Source organism: Bos grunniens, chromosome 29 (assembly GCF_055505025.1).
Source record: "Bos grunniens cultivar Pamir isolate PY7600 chromosome 29, Bosgru_T2T1.0, whole genome shotgun sequence".
Lineage (NCBI taxonomy): Eukaryota > Metazoa > Chordata > Mammalia > Artiodactyla > Bovidae > Bos > Bos grunniens.
The window spans coordinates 13,642,622-13,663,047 of record NC_141193.1 but is presented as its reverse complement, the minus strand read 5'-3'; the positions used below and the strand labels follow the sequence as shown (position 1 = coordinate 13,663,047).

Sequence of the window (20,426 nt, the reverse complement as noted above, 5' to 3'; positions counted from 1 at the left end):
TGGTGGCCTCATAGCTATCTCGGCCTACTTTAAAAGCACACTTTCCCCCCAAAAAACTGCCTTTGAGCAGAAAGGGGGTTGGGTGATACATGTCCAGAAGGAACATTTGGTTAAGCAACTGAGTGGGAGCTATCCGAGCCTCGGAGGTGCCTCTGTCTGCTTCCAGCCGTGGTGGGCAGACACAGCCCACAGGCTGCTGGTCAGTGCTGCTCCTGTGATGAGAAGCTCACGGGGTCTCCCTCAGACTTGGAGGATGCCCCGCTGTGACCTGGGCCCACCCTGGGTCCACACTGCAGCCCCACCCCCTATCCTTCACCCCTCTACGTCAGCCAGAGAGGGTGGCATCCACCTATGTAACCCCCCTACCCCAGCCCACTCCCCTGAAGCATGTCATCCACCTGACTCTCATGGGCAACAAGATTCTCCTCATTCTCCTAGCACATTCTCCTCATGTTATGTCTAGGACACTGGGGACCCTAAAAAAAAGCTCACTCTGACAACCAAGAACCGGGTCTAGCTCCAAACCTGTCATGCATCTAGGGTCTGGGAGTGCTGAATGGGACTACCCTAAAAGGACATTGCAGATGGCCTCATGGCAGCTTACAAAGCTAAGCATCCTTTTCACCGAGCAAGGAATCTCTGTGAGGCTCTGAACTTGACACTTAGGTTCTGGCCCCGAGCAGACCACACACAGTGAGAGGCCCACTGCGGTCTGGCAGAGGACGCCCAGTGATTTCATGTGGCGGATGCAGGGCGGGGGTGGGCGCGGGGGGAGGGCCTGAGAGCCAGAGTGAAGAGCAGCAGGGGCAGCCCGCCCCAAGTGACCAGCCTCACTTTCCATCAAGCCACTTAGAAAGTGGTGCTTCCTCTCTCCAGTCCCTGGGTTCCCCTGGCCGCCACTTTGGGAGCAACCCAAAGCTCTGACTTGATTGTGCCTCCCACCACCCTGTGAGATTCTCAGCTTCCTACACAGCTCAGGGGTCTCCTAGCTCTCCCTGGTGCTCTGACATCCCCAGCCCCCAACACACTTGCAAGGCAAGGTCAGAGTTTGGGAGGGGCGAAGGGACCGTAACCCTCTGACCAGAGTGTATGTGGATTTGCAGCTTAGGTTCCCCAGGCTTTTCTCAGGACTGTGGTGTCTCGAGGAGGCCTGATGACTTCTGGAATCACAAAGGTATCTCAGCAGCCAGATCAGAGCTGGGTGCATGTCTCATCCTGATGCCCCCAGGTGAGTGACTTGGTCACTGAACCACCCACCCCGCAGTCTCCTCCCTTTGTTTAAACTTGGGAGCCAAAAGGCTGCTGAGAGGTGCCCATGAGATAATGCACAGCCAAGGTTAATACAAGGTGAGGCCCTATTGAGTACTCAAGACTGGTGATTCTCAGCATCTCTGGGCATCACCCACAGGCAGCCTGTCCTAATGAGGACACCTTGCAAGGAAGGAAAAGCAGAAGGGATGATTCAAGGGTCCATCAGAAGCCTGGTCTCCTGACTCTACCAAAGCTGCTCTTGCAGCTGAAAGGCAGAAGATGTGTTTCCAGGGCTCACGATGATCAAGCTGAGCTCAGGTGGAGCTGGAGAGGGAGGCAGGCTGGGTGGTGGCAGAAGACATCTTGGCTCCACAGCCAGTTTAGCAGCCTGCTGCCCCTCCATCCCCATTTAGAAATGGGATGCGAAGACTCGGACCCCGGCTGGAGATCCTGGACAGGCGGACAGGCTGACTGTCCTGGTCAGCTCAGCAGGTGGCAGTAACGGGCCCCTCCTGTGCACCGATGAGGCTCACTCACCACCTAGTGGGCATCTGTGGCCTTGCACTGCCCAAGCTCTGCACCCAGGACACCGCAAGCGTGCAGGCTCCATCTGAAAATGCCTCAGATGGAAAGAAAGCCAGAGAGCAAAAGCCAGAGAGGGAAATACTCTAAGAGCCAAGCCCCCCGGGGGTGAAGGAATAGAGGCGACGATATGCAGAAAGATGGGGCTCTGTGAACGTGAATCAACAGGCCTTTCAGCAGAGCATGACCCTGAAGGCTGTGGAAGAAATCGCAAAACAAAGAACACTGCCCAGTTCTACACGGATTAAGTCATTAGCCAGTGCGCCCTGAAAGGCATACAGGATAAGGTACTCCATACTTTGGAAAACAGGCTACGGTTCTTTTCTTTTCAAATCATAGCTTTGTTTGTCCGTTCATTTTTGGCCGTACTGGGTCTTCGTTGTGGCACAAGGGCTCTTCATTGCTGGTGAGGGCTGTCTCTAGTTTTGGCGAGTGGGGGCTCTTCTTTAGTTGCTTCTCAATGCAGTGGCCTCTCTTGTGCAGCTTGGACTCTAGGGTGTGAGGGCTTGGTAATTGTGGTAAGCGGGCTTAGTCGCCCTGAGGCATGTGGGATCTTAATTCCTGGACCCGGGATCTAACCTGTGTCCCCAGCATTGGCAAGCAGACTGTTAACCACTGGACCACCAGGGAAATCCCAGAAAAAAATTTTAATGGACCCAGATTCTTGCACCTTAGCTCAGTTGGTAAAGAATCTGCCTGCAACACAGGAGACCCCAGTTTGATTCCTGGGTCAGGAAGATCTGCTGGAGAAGGGAAAGGCTACCCACTCCAGTATTCTTGGGCTTCCCTGGTGGCTCAGCTGGTAAAGAATCCCCCTGCAAGATGTCCATCAGCAGACGAATGGATAAGAAAGCTGTGGTACATACACACAATGAAATATTACTCAGCCATGAAAAAGAATACCTTTGAATCAGTTCTAATGAGGTGGATGAAACTGGAGCCTATTATACAGAGTGAAGCCAGAAAGAAAAACACCAATACAGTATACTAATGCATATATATGGAATTTAGAAAGATGGTAACGATAACCCTATATGCGAGACAGCAAAAGAGACACAGATGTATACAAATCTTTTGGACTCTGTGGGAGAAGGTGAGGGTGGGATGATTTGAGAGAATAGCACTGAAACATGTACATTATCATATGTGAAACAGATCGCCAGTCCAGGTTCGATGCATGAGACAGGGTGCTCAGGGCTGGTGTGCTGGGATGACCCAGAGGGATGGGATGGGGAGGGAGGTGGGAGGGGGGTTCAGAATGGGGAACATGTACACCCATGGCTGATTCATGTCAATGTATGACAAAACCACTACAATACTGTAAAGTAACTAGCCTCCAATTAAAATAAATAAATTAAAAACAAACAAAAAAAGAATCCCCCTGCAATGCAGGAGACCTGGGTTTGATCCCTGAGTTGGCAAGATCCCCTGGAGAAGGGAAAGACTACACCCACCCCATTATTCTGGCCTGGAGAATTCCATGGATGGTACAGTCCATGAGGTTGCAAAGAGTTGGACATGACTGAGCGACTTTCACTTTCACTTTTTGTGCATAGAAAAACACTAAAATCATTAACTGAGCTATCTGATCATCACAACTAACAGTCACATTTTTTCTTTTTAACCAAGATATGTGCCTGACTGCATACATTCCCAAGCCAAAACCATATCTATGCTGGCTTCTCTGAGCTACTGAGAGGCTGTTTCCTGAGTAATAGTCACTCTATAGTAAGGAGCCTCAATAAAACAAACCCACAGCTCTTACACTGTGCATTTTTCTGTCAGTTGACAGTTTGGATGACCACAAAGGGACCCACAGCAGACTTGTCTCCTTCACCTGATATTCTCCAAGGATCTGGAGCCCTGGTACCAACAAGGGCCCCTTGAACCTGCTGCCTTCTCACTAGTCCAGAATACTGGGTGACTCTCTCCTGAGCCTCAGAGCTCTCATCTTGGCTGACAATCCTGATTTCAATTTGGTAGAAGATAAAAAGGTACCTGATTTCTCACTTGAAAGATACAAAGAAAGGGCTCAGCTGAAAGACACTGAGGAAATCGTCCAGTTGAGAGACACTGAGGTTTGGACGGGGTGATTAGGTAGGCAGTTGGCCTGACATCTTTCACCAAATTGGCAGTTTAATGGGGTTTGTCCGGACAAAAGTGAAGATACCATACAAGGCCTTTAAGCTCCAAAGATAAGGGACAGAGCTCTCACCAGCTATTCATGACCTTCTCAGGCAACTGAGAAATGAAAAGAACTGGTGAAGGCGAATCCTCATGATATCCAGCAGCCCCACAGGGAAATCCACTTGTTACTTTTAAAAACTAGCTAGTCCAGGGACCTTCACATGAAGTCTGGCCATCCAGGGGTCTGCACGCCCACAGTGGTTTTAGACAGCTAAAGGGAGAAACGGAGACATGCAGAAGAGCTAGAACAACTGTAGGGTGACACCTAGAGGTGCTTGCTAGCACCTATTCCCTAGTCAAAATATATATACTGGCTTCTCCCCCTACCTCTTTGGAGCAGCTTTTCAGAGGTACTAGGGGTTTGTTTCTCAGGCTATAATCTGCCGTAAGATCTCCAAGCATACTGAAATCCACAAGTCTTACATTTTCCTTTCAGTTGACAAAATCGATGTCCCCCACAGGCAGCCACTTCTCAAATTCACTGCAGCTTCATGGAGAGAAGAGTCTGGCGGGCTACAGTCCATAGGGTTGCAAACAGTCAGACACGACTGAGCGACTAACACTAACACAGCACTACTCGTAACTCATCAAAGTTTATTATGGCAATTAATTATACAAACATACCAGCGATCGCTCATCCAGTACAGAAGTACTCGAACCAGTAGAGTCCATTAGTGATTTCTCTGTATAAATAACTTATGAGAAGCAAGCACAACTGGTCAGGGACTGACAGGGCTGACTGAGCATCTCATCGCACGCACCCTATGATGGCACGCAGGCCGGGCGGGGCGGGGCGGGGTGGGGCGGGAGGGGCAGGCACCAGAAGGTCGAGTTTCCTCTTTGGCCCCCAGCACCCCAGGCCCACCAGGTGCTGGGTACTCGGGTAATGGACAATTCAAGGCACACATGACTTCCTAACAGATAGCAGCTCCAGAGTCTGCCCTTGAGACCTGGTTCACATCTGGTAACGACCAAGGTAATGCTTCATTCATCACAACCCCCTTTGGTCTATTGTCATTTTTTATTACCGAACTGGGTGCTGAAAGCCCCAGTGTGGTGGGGGCTGTGTGTGGCTCAGAGTCATAGTCCCTGCCCTTTACATTCTGAAGATAAGAGAGATGCAAAGAAATGACTCCGACATAGTGATGGTGTTTTACAAAGCACCACAGGGGAAGTAACTATTAGGGCATCTTTTGATGTCCGTCTTAGGAGGGCTTTAGGGGGTCGTGAAGAGTTACAGGAGAGAGTCAAAGGAAGGGAGGGGGCTGCCGTGGATGAGATTCAAGGCACTAAAGGAGTGGACAGGAGGGGGCTGAGCCACAGAAGTCAACCAGAAGCAGGGAGATCCCAGACAAGAGAGGTGGCCAGGGAGGCAACCTGGCCTTCTGCTCCTAAATGAGCCCCTGATGTGATCACAGTCTCCTGGACCAGAACTGCCCCCTCTCCTGCAGCCAGAGGGTCCAAGGCAGCCCCTGGATTCTCCAACCAGGGCCAGCAAGGTCTGGGATCCGCCTCCACAATCCTCGGCCTGCTCCCTGCATGGGCACTGCTGCTGCTGTTCAAACGGCAGCACAAAGTACAAGCTGACCTGACATCAGTCTGTCAGAGTCCTGTTATGGCTTTATGTGACGTGAAAATCACTCATTGTTTTGCCTAACTCTGTTCTCTCCCCCTGATCCAACTCTGACATGGAACGTGCGGTGGGCCATCCTTGAATGCACCAAGAGACACAGAGAACTGCCTCTTTTAGAGTGGGCACCGTGGTTGCACTTGCTAAATCCCAGAGAAGAGGGAGGGGGTGAGCAGGGGCCGGCCAGCCCCTCGCTGAGATAACTCCGCACTGGGTTCAGGCATCCGTGAGTCTGTGCAGTCACCAGGAGATGTCCACAGGTGCGGGCACACGGGGAGGACTGAACTTCCTGCCTGGCGAGCACCAGGAGAGCTACAGCCAGCCATGGAAGCCAGGTCCTCCTTTCCCCTGGGAGGCCCGCAGGCCCTGGGACCGCCTGGTGTGGCCAAGCCAGTCACAGTACCTGGTCAGCCGGTGCGCTCCCAGTTGGGTCCCCTCAGGCTCCCGGGCGCAACACGAGTCCACATGGAGCCAACTCCACTTCCAATTTAGCCTCGAATCTCAGCAAGGGGTGGGCTGAAGGCTGTGGTACAGGTGGGAGTAGGGAAGGGCTGAGGGCCAGGACTGTGCCTAATAGCCAGGCCAGGTGGGACCCTGAGGCGGGGGGAACCCATAGGGAGGAGCGGGCCCGGGGGGGTAGGGGGGCTGGAGGGGGCCTGAGGGCTGGGGCTGTGTGGGGTATGGAGGTTTTCCTCCTGTTGAGAGGTAGGGGGGCTGCTGAGGATAACCAGGACTGGGGGCCCGGCCCCCCACCACAGGGTACCCGGGCCCAGAGGCACCAGTGGGGGCCACAGGATAGCCCGGCCGGGGCGGCATGCTCCTCTGCGGGGACCAGGAGTAGCCTGAAGGGGCCCTGGTTCCCGGCTGGGCTGCGGCATACGGGGGCCCCAAAGGCCCACTGTAGGAAAACGAAGGCTGGGACACCACGGGGAACGGAGCTGGCGGGAGCGCTCCATGGGCGGTGGGGCCCACGGGCATGCCTGGAGAGGGGCTGTAGGGCAAAGGGTAGGGAGGGACCACTGAGGGCTGTGGAGGCTGTGGCTGAGCGTCTTCAGCTGGCGGGGGCGTCGTCTGGGGGCCAGGGTGCAGTGGCGGGGGAGGGCGCGGAGGAGGGGTGTCCCCGGCCGGCTCCAGGGAGGCCCTGGGCTTTTTCATCACATCCTGGAGCTTCTCCACGCGAACCCGGCGCAGATGGGACAGTGTTCTCATGGAGGAGAAATTCTCCAGGAACGTGTCCAGGGGCACCTCGCCCTCCAGGAACTTCTCAGCCATGGCCTGGAAGACACAAGCTCCAGTGGCATCGGGTCTGCCGGGATGGAGGCCACCTGAATACCGCTGGGTCAGAGGTCAGCTGCAGCCCCCATCCCCACCCCAGCCAGGCCTTCTTTGTCCCTTGCTTTGGGAATTTCTCTCTACGGCTCTTCTCACTGGTGATATATTATTACACAAGCACGTGTTTAATTTATCCTGTCTCCCCCACCAAGATGTCAGCTCCCGGAGGGTGGGGACCACCTGTCACAGCCACTGCTGTTCCCCACCCCACCATCATGCCAGGCTCATGCCAGATGCTAAATTGGGTGTTGAATGACCAGGTGAACACTGGCTCCCTGGTCACTAGCACAACCCAGCCCAGGCAGGGCTGAGGGGCTTGGCAGAGGGCAAAGAGATGTGGAGAGAGCCAGTCTGCCCATAGAGAGTGAAGATGGGCCCAGAAGGAAGCAAGAGAGAGCTGCCAGGAGAGGGGAGGGGTTGGTGGCCTGGCTTCAGCCCTCGAGGGTACCTGCTCACTGCCTTCCCCCTCCAGGCCTGCAGCTGCCCCACAGCTGTGCCATCCATCCGTTTCCACTTCAACTAGTGAGACTGGGTTCCCGTTCCCTGCATCCAAAAGGGCCTCCACGGGGACTACAGGTGGAGGGACCTTTTACCTCTGCCATCTACTAGAGCCCAGTCCTGCGCCCTGCAGACGCGGGTACTCAGGACAAGAGCTCCTGTTCCTGAGGGGCGGGACCCCCGGCTTCTCCCCTCTCCTGGGGCTGCCTGGTCTCTTCTGCTGCCCTCTGGCCTCTCTTCACTCTCTGTGTGCAGACCGGCTCTGGGTGGAAGGCGCTGCCAGGCCCCACAGCCCCTGGCTAGGCTGTGCTAGTGGCCACGGAGCCAGTGTCCACCCAGTCAGCATTCATCTGCTGCAGGGGCCAACTCTGCAAGGAAGACCGGGTGTCAACAGCTGCCTCACCTCGGACTCTTCTTCAATCTTCATGCTTTCAATCTGCAGAAGGTCCAACAAGGTCCCTAGCTGCAGTGCTGAGGAGAACTTCTCTGGAAGGGAGGGCAGAAAGGTTAACATTTCAAAAGTGCCTCTTGATGCTGTGAGAGAGGCCGAGGTTTCGGCAAGGGTCCTGGAGAGTCCGATGTGCCAGGGACCCTGCCTCTGCCCTGGGGTCTCAGCAGAACTCCCTTCTGTCGGTTCCCTCTGGTCAGCTTCCTGAGCTGACAGGAGCTCAGTGAACAGACCCTGGCTCCCTGGATCCCCAGGTCCCCATGCTGGCTGGAAAAGCAAGAGGCCTCAGGCTCTGCCCACCCAGCCTAATCTGCCCAGGGGGTTACTTTGAGCATCAAGTCCTCCACCTTGAGGACCAGATGCCCCTCACCTCCTCAGACAGCAGGCTGGGACACAGAAAGCCCAGACCAGGCTCTCCAGATTCAAATCCCAGCTCCACCTCTATGTAGCCATGGAGCCCTGGCCAAGCTCCGGCATCTCTCTGAGTCTCACTCCTCTCATCTACGGCACGAGAACAATGACAGGACCTACCCTTAGATGGCTGCTAAAGCACTTAGCCAGGCTGGGGATGTGGTAACCTGCAGTAACTGCTGGCCCCTTCCTGTCCTGGGGAGGGAGAGGGAATCTGTTTTTCTAGGAGATTCCAGCAGCTCCCCTAGCTCCATGGGGAACAGGGACCCTGAGTGAAGAGAGGGACCCTGAGTGAAGAGAGGCACCCCTGGTGCACATTCCCGGGGCTGGCCGCCTACCCAGCTTCGCCTTCTGCTCCTGGCACCGCTCCACTAGCTTCCGGAGCTCCTGGTACTTGTCTGAGAGGTTTGAGCGGCTGATCTCCAGTGGACCCTGGAACTCCAGGTTCCGTTCGGCCAGGCTGCGGTTGGTGGCCAGCGCCATCTCCCGCTCCAGCTGCAGATCCTGGACCTACAGGACAAGACACCTCACCATGAGACCTGCCACTCAGCTCCCGGTGGGCTGGGCCAGGGGCTCCTGGGACCTGTTGCTTACCGAGGGGAAGCCAGGTAACACTCAGCCCCTAGTTAGAGTCAGATGGCATGTTAAGTGCATACTAAGTCACTTCAGTCGCGTCCCACTCTGTGTGACACTGTGGACTGTAGCTGGCCAGGCTCCTCTGTTCATGGGATTCTCCAGGCCACTCCAAGGGAGTGGGTTGCCATGCCCTTCTCTAGGGGATCTTCCCAACCCAAGGATCAAACCTATGTCTCTTAAGTCTCCTGTATTGGCAGGCCGATTCTTTACACTAGTGCCCCCTGGGAAGCCCAGAGTCAGATGGACCTGGGTTCAAACTCTGAGCAAAACGTTCTGACCCAGATGCCCCACAAAACCTTAACCCAACAGCCTCTGTGGCAGAGGCATGTGGGGAGCTGGCACTGAGGGACATGTGACGAGCTGAGGAGCCTGCCGTGGGCTGTGTGGAGCTCCAGGGAGGGGGCAGGGAGAGTCAGAGGCTTCCTAGGAAGGAAGGGACCAAAAGAGCCAACGACTCACGCCCAGGATTCAGAGGCAAGAGACCTCCTCTGAGACGCACTAACGAAAGGCCAGAACACAGGCTGGACACACAAGGAGGCCCCCAAATAAAGTTAGTCTGAGGAGTGGGAAAGCCAGGGCCAGCCTGAGACACCGATTCCAGACAGACCTGCCCTGACTCCTCCACGTGTGTGTCCTGCAGAGAAGCTACGCAGATGAGCTAACAGGGGGCCCCCTGGAGAACTGGAGGGGAGTCCTCAGGTGAGCCCCTGCACAAGCCTGGCTGAAACCACGTCCCCAGGCTGAGTGGCGCTCTTCCCCTCAGCGAGGTCCTTTGTGGTCACCAGCCCGTAAGGTGGCAGCCTCAGAAACCCTTCCCAGACCTGCTCTGACCTGAAGCCCCATCCATTTATCAGGGAGAGGAGGGTGGAGAAACAGACCCACAGCCCTGCAGGAGCAGGGACTACACACCGGCATGTCACCAGGATGACTACACGCCCCTCTGAGCCCCAGCTGGGTTCAGGGCGCAGCTCGGCAAGACTGGCTTCCATCAGGAACCACTGAGCAGCTTCTCCACCATGGTGTGCACATGGCGAGCCCCGCCCGACTGGCTCGACCCCGAGCAGACGCAGGAAGCCGTGGCCGTCCTAGAGGAGGGGGTTTCGGGGGGCCTGGAGCCCTGTGCTCTGGGGTGGGCTGGGAGCTTGCCCTTTGAGCTCCAGACTGGAAAGAGGACTGCCATGGCTACCAGAAATTGTGGGGCCTGGCCATGGCCTCCCGGGTCTGCCCCCTCACCTGGCTGTCACAAATACCCTCTGGAGTGGCTCAGCAAGGGCTCTGACTCAGGACGCCCGCACTGTGGGGTTCCAATCTCATTTTCATCAGCCGTGAAAGCTTTCCTTCTCTTATGTGGCAGACCCAGAGGGGTGCCTGAAGTGCCCGGCTCAGCTGCCCCTTAAGGGGCCCCAGATCTCCAGTGGATGTGTCCTCTTTATATCACCACTGCCTTTTCCCTGGGTTTTAGCCAGTAAATCTATGCTGGACACTTTCCCCTAAACCTGGTCCTACCTGTTTCTGGCCCCTCTCCCCAGAGCCTCCCCCAAATCTTTTTCCATCAGGAGTTCACAATGAAGCCCTTGACCCTCATTATAAGAGGTCAATAAGACAGTTCAAGCACCCCACCCAGAAGACCCCAGAACACACACAGTTCCACAGGGACGGCGGTCCCCTGCTCTTTTCTCCAAGCAACGTCCACAGCCCAAACTCAGTGAGCTCCTATCCCTCCTCGAATCCCACAGCGATGTTCATGTCTCACAGCCCATGGGAGGAACCCTGTCCACAGGGTCTCATGAGTCTACAGATCTCATTCTTCACTTCCCCGCGATCCCGTGAGTGTTCTTCCCTTCCGAGAATTCAAATCAATTAGTCAGGCACAGCTGCATGTCACAAACTCAACTTGCCTTTTGCCCACGAGGCTGTTTCTGCTGACATTTTCTGTGATTCTGTGCTTCGCCACACCTCCCATTATGTAATCTGGCCTGTTTCTACGAAGTTCTGTGCCCTTGAGAACAGGCCTTGGCGTTCCTGTCACACTGTGCTCGTGGCAGACTGGAAAAGCACTTGGTGTTTAACACGTGAAGACAGGGGATGAAGGCCGGCATCGAGTTAGCTTAGAGCTGGGCCCTGGCTGAGCTCACAGCCTCTCTCTCTCTAGGAGGCAGCCTTGGAGTTTAACCAAGACCAGCCTCGCTCTGGGTGGCTGGACGTACCACATCTGGGCCCCGGGCCTCTCCTCACACCCTGCCCTGCACCCCGTGCCCTCCAGCCCTGGCGAAGGCTGCTCTTGCAGGCAGAGGGGTGGTGGGGCAGCCGGAGCACCGGCAAGGAAGGAGCCAGGAGCAGGTCTGGCTGCACAGCCCCTCACAGAGGGAAGAGGTCTGCAGAGACAGAGGCAGGAGAAGTTGGATGGCTAGGCTTCCCTTTTCTGGGGTCAGACACTGTGAATATACAGAAGAGACAAATGGCATGGTTCATCAGCAAAGACAGAAGCACATGCCAAAGGTCGATCAATGATCTCGCCAAATGTCCGTGTCTCCCAACCATCAGGGGCAGGAGGCGACGGCGTGCGGACTGTGGCCACTCAAGGCATGGCCACGGGCACGGCCCGCTCTGCAGCCACATCTGGTTAACTGACCTCTTTGACCTTGCAGGGGAGTCACAGAGTCAAGGCGAAGGGAAGGCGCCCTTTATAAAATGTAAAGCTCTGTACTTTCAGAAGGTGGCTTATTCCCGTGAGGGTGGTGACTAGGAGCTGTAGGTGATTAGGTGTGTGTTATGACTGAAACGGATTAAATAGGAGATGAACTAATCCCAGTCCCAGAACGGCTCTCCTAGAGATGCAGGGCCAAACAAGGTTGTAGGCAAAAGGTGGCTACATGACAGACCCAGTGCTTTTAGAAATGCCTCCAAAGCCAGGATGGAGCAACAGGGTAGGGGCTCAGTGGGCACGCGGGTCCCTGAAGACACTGGGAGCCAGAGTTGGCTGGGGGCCCTGGGCTCCCTGGCCCTGCCCTTCCCCCTTCCCCAGAACTCCCAGAGGGCCCAGGAACCGGACTGAGACCCCAGGGGCTCCTCTGGATGGGCCCAAATCAGGGAGAAGGCCACAGAAAAGGGAAAGAGACCTGGCCCAAACTCCCAACAAGCCAGCATCCCTGAGGAGGGACCCAGTCCCATCCGCCATCTCTGGCCCCATGACAGCCTCCCCTACCTCCGGGGAGTCCTGGGCCAGTCGGTCGATGGCCTCCGGGTCGTTCTGCATCTCCTCCAGCTCCTCCAGGGTCTTGTCTTTCAGCGTTTCCATCTTTCCTGGGATCACAGAAGGACACTGAAGTGAGAGAGGGGCAGCTCGGGTGGAAGGGACCCCCGAGCCCATGTTCATCATCTGTTAAAGACTAACTGGAGTTTCCCAGCGATGCTGCCAGTCCACAGGGAGGCCCAGGGAGGGCACAGTCCAGCTACCCTGCTCATCCCCTGTTCCCAGGGAAACCAAGAAGCTGCTCCTTCACCCAAACCATGAACCGCAGGATATGCAGAGGAACCGGGTGGCCAGAGGCAAAACCACGATTCCTGGAGGTGCTAGATGAAGCTCTCCAAGAAGCAGACAGGAAAGGCGGGAGGCGGACAGGCAGGGACAGAGACTAAACTTGGCCCAAGGCCGCCTGCGAGCCCTGATGCCAGCACACGCTCTAGGAGGTGTCTATTTCTGTCTGAATAGAAATGTCTTGCCAGCTTTGGGCGCCTCCCTGCCTGTCATGTTTAGCACAAGAACCACCTTGGGTTTGCCACAAGCATTCTCTGCAGCTCCACGTGCCACAAAACGAACCCTCATGTGCCACAAAAACGAACTGTCACATGCACGTCCTCATCAGAGAAGAACCAGAAATTGCCACCAAACTGGCCCCTGCAGGTACCAGAAGGCAAGGAAATCGACTGACCCGAACAGGATGCCTGCTTCGATGGAAGAGCTGGTTTCCGCGGCCCTCTCCCCATCACTCTGCCCAGGAGGGTGTGGATCGATGACTGTGTGACACGAGGTCACAGCCAGGCCCCAAGAGGACAGAGCTCCAGGGAGAAGAGGAAGCACTAACACACTCAGGGCTCACTTCCCTTCTGCTGACAGCATTCTCTGTTCTCATCTGTTCTCATCATTTTCAGACACGTGTTTTATAGCCCAGATTTTTCACTACAAAGGCTCTGCCAGTTATCCTAGGATCCCGATGCTACAGAAACCTGGAGTCCCCATCGCCCCTCTGTGCTATGGCTCGGCAGGAATGATGACTGGGCTGAGGGGGCGCTGCAGAGTCCAGGCCCAGGGTTACAGCTGTGTGGCCAGAGGTGACCTCCAGTCTTGCTTCCTCATCTGGACTAGGAGGGGAAGGCATCTCCAGGGCAGCAGAAAGACGAAGGAGAAACCCATCAACGGAAACCACGTGACACCTCTGCCAGGAAGGCCCAGGTTCAGCCTTCATGCGCCAGTGTGGCTATTAAAGGTGCCCCTTTTCATGCTCCGAAGTGTCCTGGTTTAGATAACCGATTAAATGGTCACCTGACCGACAGACCTCTGTAGGGCCACCCCCACTTTCTGTTACCTACTGAGGGCTGAATGTTGCCCCCAACCTCCACGACAAGGATGCCAAGCTTTGCTGAGCACCTGAACCCCCCAGGGTTGGGGGATGCTCGCTGAGAATGCAGGAACCACAGCTGTACCCTCAGAGCCCTGCGTCGTAGGCCAGAGTGGGGCCCGGAAATCTCCTGGAGATGTGGACGCAGCTGGTCCAAGGCCAGATTCTGAGAAAGACGACGGCTCGCTGCTGGTCATGTGCAACAGAGGCCACTAGGGACTGCGCGCCGTGGTGCGAGTTTCACAACGCACCGCCTCTCCTGCTCCTGAGAGGTGGGGGCAACTGTCCCACTGGTGGGTGGGGATCAGAAAGGTTACCAGGGGCAGGGTCAGAAATCTGCACTCTGTCTACACCTCACTGAGACTCCCGACAAGCTTGGTCTAAAGGTTGACAGTGAGGGTCTGGGGAAGGAGCAGAACTGGGGAGGCCCCCCGTTGTGGCTGTTTAGTCACTAAGTCCGATTCTTTCGTGACCCCACGCGCTGCAGTCTGCCAGGTTCTTCTGTCCATGGGATTTCCCAGGGAAGAATACTGGAGTGGGTTGCCGTTTCTTTCTCTAGGGGATCTTCCTGACCCAGGGATCGAACCCACATCTCCCATGTCTCCTGCATTGGCAGGTGGATTCCTTACCACTGAGCCACCGGGGAAGACCACTGGGGAGGCTTCCCCCCTGCATTTATTATTCTACAAACCTAGTGAGTATGCCACGAGCGAGACGAGCGAGGGGAATGGAGCAACATTCTGCAGACCTGGAATGTCAGGGGCCTGGGCTCCGGCAGACTGATCTCGTCTGAGTCCCAGGCTCTGCCACTTGCCACTGTGGGAAATGGCTCAGTGAACTCACCCTTGGCCTCAGGTTCTTCCTCTGTAAAATGGGTCAGTGCAATGGTCAACACAGGAAAAGCGCTGGCTCGGTGTGAGACCTGGCCTACAACAAACGCTGACGGAAGGCTCCAGTGCTGTGGAAGTTACTTATCGGTTACTAAAGCCTCCAACACAGCCCAGACTTGCAGGCCTCAGTGGCAGCTGGCCTGGCTCCACCACGAGGGGAGGGACCTGCCACACGAGGATGTCTTCTCCTTTCCAAAGTTAGGGCTGGGCACAGAGACACCCCCAGACTGAGGATGGACGCTCCAGTGTGGGCAGCTGGCTGGCTGCAGACAAACCGTGCAGTTTCTGCTGTGCCACCTGAGAGGGCCCCAGCAGGTCCAGACTCGCTCACCACGCACCCGCTCCCCGGGATGGGCCCCCACTCTCCCCCGACCACTTACCATGGGAGGTGCCCCAGTCACGCACAGTGAGACCACATTCAAGGCGGCACAGCTTCAAGAGCTGATGGCACACTTTTCGGTCTCAGGACACCTGTCACTCATAACACTATGGAGACCTCAAAGAGTTCTCGTTTATGTGGATCTTAGCTATTGATAAATATCAAAATTAAAAGTAAGGGATTCTTAAAACACAAGAACACGAAAGCATACACACACTTGCCGTCAGAAGGATGTTGTGTCGTGAACCCTCTGAAAACTTCCCTGTGTATTCATTCAAGAAAGAAAGGAAAAAGGAAAATAATGCCCTAGGTTACAAAAACCACTCTGACCTCATGGACAGCCCGACAGGGTTCTCAGAGATCCCCTGGAACACACTTTGAGAACCACTGGCCTTAGATGTTAGGTGCATAGACTCAGAAGCCAGACTGCCTAGGTTTGAAGCTCATTTCTGCCACTTACTAGGTGTGTTATTTAATCTCACTGTGCCCGTTTTTCCAGCTGTAAAACAGCAGTGCCTGGCACACTGTAGCACTACATAAGTCTTTGTTGTCACCAGGATGCCCATAACCTCATTACACAGTGAGTCTCGCTATTATCCAACCTCAGAGATGAGGCTCAGAGAGGTGTCCAGGGTCACCAGGCCTGGAGGGGGCAGTACCTGAATCAGTCCAAGACTCTTCTCACCATCTGCAGCAGCATCGCCGGGGGTCCCTGCTGAAAGCCAGAGTCCCAAGTTCCCTAGACCCAGAGCTTCAGCATCTCCACGATTTATTCATTCTTTCTTTCTTCCCCCCTTCCTTCCTTTCTCTCCCTTCCTTCCCTTCTTCCCAGTTTTACTGAGATATAAGTCACATATAGCACTGTGTAAGTTAAAGGTGTAGAATATAATGATTTGACTCACATCATGAGACAATGACCATAATTTTAGGGAACATCCATCATTAACTACAGGTGACAAAATTAAAGAAAGGAAAAAACGTGTGTGTGTGTGTGATGAGAACTCTCGGGACTTTCCTTCTTAACGACTTTCAAATGTAACATATGGTGTTAATTACACTTATGTTGTCTCTATAAATTGCATTTTTATAAGTAAAACTTATAAACTGTTATCAATTATATTTATCATGATATCTTTATCATCCCTATCGATTATCTACCCTATAACGGAAGTTTGTACCTTTTGATGGTCCTCCTCCAATTCCTCTCCCCCACTCCCCACCCCCGTCTCTAGTAACCAGTAACCTGATCTCTTTTTCTAAGTTTATTTGTATATTTGTTCTTTTGAAGTGTGATTGACCTACAACCTTGTTAATTCCTGGTATATAACACAGTGATTTGCTTCCATACATTTCAAAATGACCACCAGGACAAGTCTGGTTACGCTCAGTCACCCTACAAAGATAGCAGTTATTGACTGTACTCTCCACACTGTACACCTGACCCGCGTGACTCCTTTATTTTGCAGCTGCAAGTGTGTACCTCTTGGTTCTCCCTCACCCCACCGCACCCCTGCCTGTTTGTTCTCTGTATCTATGACTCTGTTTTTGTTAGGCTATGCTTGTTCATTTGTTATTTAGTGAAATCATAGAGCATCTGCCTTTCCCCTGCCTTGACTTCCCTCACTTAGCATAAACGACTAATTTAATGACGTTTTCAGGGGGCTCAATCTTCCTGTGCTGTTTCTGCCGAGTGTCTACCAAGCCTCCACATGCACTGCCCTCCAGGTGCTGACGGCCTGGCTCATGCAGGCATGGAAGGGGGGCTGGCATGTGAGAACAGGGTTCTTTCCCTCCGGGATTTAACTCTGGGTGTGCAGCCCCGTGACACTGAGCATCGCCGAGTGAGGCCACTGCAGCGTCCAGACCAACCAGCAGAACGTGGGTGTGCGGTCTGGAGAGGACAGCCCCAGTGCCGTGGCCTCCGCAGGCCGATCCATACGACGGGCACACCCGCCACGCCGCCAGGCTTCAAGCAAGCCAGGAGACTCACCCTGCATGCAGGCTGGATGTTGGGGGGTGGGGGGCTGAGGGGGTCCTGGGGGCTCATCACGAGCAAGAGGCGCTGACGCTAGACCCCCTGTAGCCCCCCGAGAGGCCTGGCTTCCTTGATGGGTTTCACCAGCCACTTTCCCTCCGCTACCCTTCTCCCCAAAATGGAAATGTTTTGATTAGAAGAAAGTCACTAAAACAAAATCTTTCTAAAACTTTCAAGTTATTTTACAACATTCTCATCTCCTTTTCTACTGGGGCTGCCCAAAGGGTAGTGCAGCCGCCTCTGTGCATCAGGTGTGCACGTCCATCCTTTGTGAATTTGTAGTGTATGCGGGTGATCGCGGGTGAGTCTGTGACAGCAAAGCGGCCAAGTCTTCCCCCAGCGCTTGAAAGTTCAAGGTCACATAAAGGGGGCCTGATGTTGCTAAAACCTGTATGAGACTGCTGCTTCCACTAGGAAGAGGGACAGCAGCAAGGATGTAACTTGTCATCAAAGTTTGGTAATAAGTCACTGCAGATATTGAGCAAGAAAGGAGACTTTCTTGTGTTAAATAAAGAAAAAAAAAAAATCCTAGGAATAGAATTACCATGATGTGCTGTGCTAAGTCACTTCAGTGATACTGGACTCTTTGTGACCCTATGGACTGTAGTCTGCCAGGCTCCTCTGTCCATGGGATTCTCTAGGCAAGAATACGGCGGTGGGTTGCCATTTCCTCCTCCAGGGGATCTTCCCAACCCAGGAATCAAACTCACGTCTCTTCTGTCTCCTGCACTGGCAGGCAGGTTCTTTACCACTAGCGCCACCTGGAAGCCCATATGACCCAACAACTCCTCTACTGGGCATATACCCTGAGAAAACCATAACTGAAAGAGCCATATGTACCCCAACGTTTTGTCGCAGCACTATTTACAATAGCTAGGACATGCAAGCAACCTAGATATCCACTGACGGATGGATAAAGACATTATGGTACATATATATTACTGAATATTACTCAGTCATATAAAAGAACACATTTGAGTCAGTCCTAATGAGGTGGATGAACCTAGAGCATGTTACATGGAGTGAAGTAAGTCAGAAAAACCAGTATCATATATTAATGGAAATATATGGAATCTAGAAAGATGGAACCTACTAGCAGGGTAGCAATGGAGATGCAGACATAGAGAACAGATTTGTGGATACAGTGGAGGGAAGGAGAGGGTGGGATGAACTCAGAGAGTAGCATGAAAACGTATAAATTACTGTATGTAAAACACATAGCCAGGGGAAATTTGCTGGATGATACAGGGAGCTCAAATCAGGTGGCCGGTGATGACCTAGAGGGATGGGATGGGGTCAGGTGGGAAATGGGAGGGAGGTTCAAGAGGGAGGGGTTATTCATCTTGATGTATGAGTATCTATGGCTGATTCATGTTGATATATGGCAGAAACCAACACAATATTGTAAAGCAATTATCCTCCAATTAAATTTTTTTTTAAAAAAATAAAAAGCATAAAAACTAAAAAAAAAAAAAAAAAGAATGGTGGCTGATTTAGAAAAAAAAGCAAATGAGTACCCCAGGGGATTCCAGGGTGTGTCCGTCTTTGCCACTACACACGGCCCCCCAGAACTGCCTCCCCCTCCAACCGCCGTCCAAACGAGGACCTTCCTCTGCCATCTGAAGTCCCACACCTGGCTCTGTTTAATGGCTTTAAACTCCTGTGGCAAAAACCCCTGACACATCTATCTACCCGGTGACCTGGACAATCACATGTCTTTTAGGCAGTGAGAACTCACCCCCAAAGTGGGCAAGGAATTGAAACATACAGCTCTCCTAATTAAACCGTCTCTCCCTGGATCAGGCCCCCTGGCTGGGGAAAAGGATTCCATTCTGTGTGGGGAACATGCTGGTATGTGCTCAACCTGGCATTCATCCACCCTCTTGTGATGACTCTCTGCCATTCCCTGATTGGGAAAGATTTGTTGTTGTTGCTACTGTTCAGTTGCTAAGTCGTGTCCGACTCTTTTCGACCCCATGGACCGCAGCATGCCAGGCTCCTCTGTCTTCCACTACCTCCCGGAGTTTGCTCAAATTCAAGTCCACTGAGTCGGTGATGCTATTCAACCATCTCAGCCTCTGCCATCCCCTTCTCCTTTTGCTTTCAATCCTTCCCAGCATATCAGGGTCTTTTCCTATGAGTCAGTTCTTCACATCAGGTGGAGTTTCAGCAACAGTCCTTCCAAAGAATATTCAGGATAGGGAAATGGCTACTCTCAAAGACAAGAGAAAGACCATCTCAGTCCCACGGTCATACAAAGCCTCTCTTGTGTCAATTCTCTTTCATTGTAGACTTCAAAGCATGCATTTTTGAAATGCCTCAAGAACTTCAGGTATGAAACAGCTCCATTTCATGCAGGTCATGAGAATAAACCCTCGAGGTCAGCCTGCAATTGATGTTCTCCACACTACCAGAAGTAGATCTCTTTCATGTAGCAAGTTTTCAGGTGAAATGTACTTGGCCACAGTGGGATGTGGGCTACAGTGCTTTTCTTCTTAATCCACCTTCTCTGGTTTCTAACTCAAAGTGAAAGTGAAAGTGAAGTCACTCAGTCGTGTCTGACTCTTTGTGACCCCGTTGGACTGTAGCCCACCAAGCTCCTCCGTCCATGGGATTCTCCAGGCAAGAATACTGGAGTGGGTTGCCATTTCCTTCTCCAGGGGATCTTCCAGACCCAGGGATCAAACCCAAGTCTGCCGCATTGCAGGCAGAAGCTTTAACCTCTGAGCCACCAGGGAATCCCTCAACATCCCTCTCAATTCTATCATGCCCATTTCACAGATGGTGAAACTGAGGTAGAATGGCATGTAACCTTGCGACCTGATGCACTGTAGCCCATCAGGCTTCTCTGTCCATGGAATTCTCCAAGCAAGAATACTGGAGTGGGTAACCATTTCCTCCTCCAGGGGATCTTCCCGATCCAGGGATCGAACCTGGGTCTCCTGTATTGCAGGTGGATTCTTTACAGTTTGAGCCACCAGGGAAGCCCTTTAGAGACAAGAGAGGGGACGCCAGACGTAGAAGCCCTGACCTGGCTGGCTGCTCCTTGCACCAGGCTCTGCTCACCCAGTTGCCTCTGCTCATACTGCCCCACAAGGCGCTGCTGGCCCGTGTTAAGAGCCCCAGGTCCCCATCTCCTCTGGATGAGGTCTGCTCAGGATCCCACGATCAAATGTGTCCCACTCAATTTTCCTCCCTTGTCAAAGGGACGCTAATGGTTCCATGGCTCCCTTCTTCTGAAATCAAAGCCCTTTGCAAACTCTCCCATTAATTTATATAAACTGTCTAGTAAGTAAAGTGAACTCAGGGCATGATTACCCCTATTTCAGAGATGAAAGCCAGAGACAAACAGGGTACTGCGCAAGGTCCCGTAAACGGCTGTATTGCCCAAGTTCCTACACATTGTTACCACAGGCCAGAGTCCCATCCTATCCTGGTATTCTGACTTCACAAGTGACACAGAGGAGAGATGAGGGTAGTGTTTAGTTATAACATTATCTGAGCTGCAGAGATTACAAGCCCAGGCAA

General features: G+C 53.4%; 1 protein-coding gene across 4 annotated transcripts in view; it reads right to left on the bottom strand.

Moving 5' to 3' along the window:
* Positions 1 to 4,594: 4,594 nt before the first annotated feature.
* VPS37C (VPS37C subunit of ESCRT-I) overlaps positions 4,595 to 20,426 on the bottom strand; it is a 32,064-nt gene continuing 16,232 nt past the window's right edge. For 2 of the 4 annotated variants that reach the window (XM_086383774.1, XM_086383775.1), the window contains exons 2-5: positions 12,181 to 12,278; positions 8,678 to 8,849; positions 7,884 to 7,966; positions 4,595 to 6,925 (exon numbers count right to left, since the gene is read on the bottom strand). In XM_086383774.1, coding sequence (XP_086239900.1) covers positions 6,221 to 6,925; positions 7,884 to 7,966; positions 8,678 to 8,849; positions 12,181 to 12,273 — 1,053 coding nt within the window. In that variant the 5' untranslated portion in view covers positions 12,274 to 12,278 and the 3' untranslated portion in view covers positions 4,595 to 6,220. Of the gene's footprint in view, positions 6,926 to 7,883; positions 7,967 to 8,677; positions 8,850 to 12,180; positions 12,279 to 12,907; positions 13,076 to 20,426 lie in introns of those variants that run through there. The other 2 variants (XM_086383777.1, XM_086383776.1) reach the window with 2 other exon arrangements.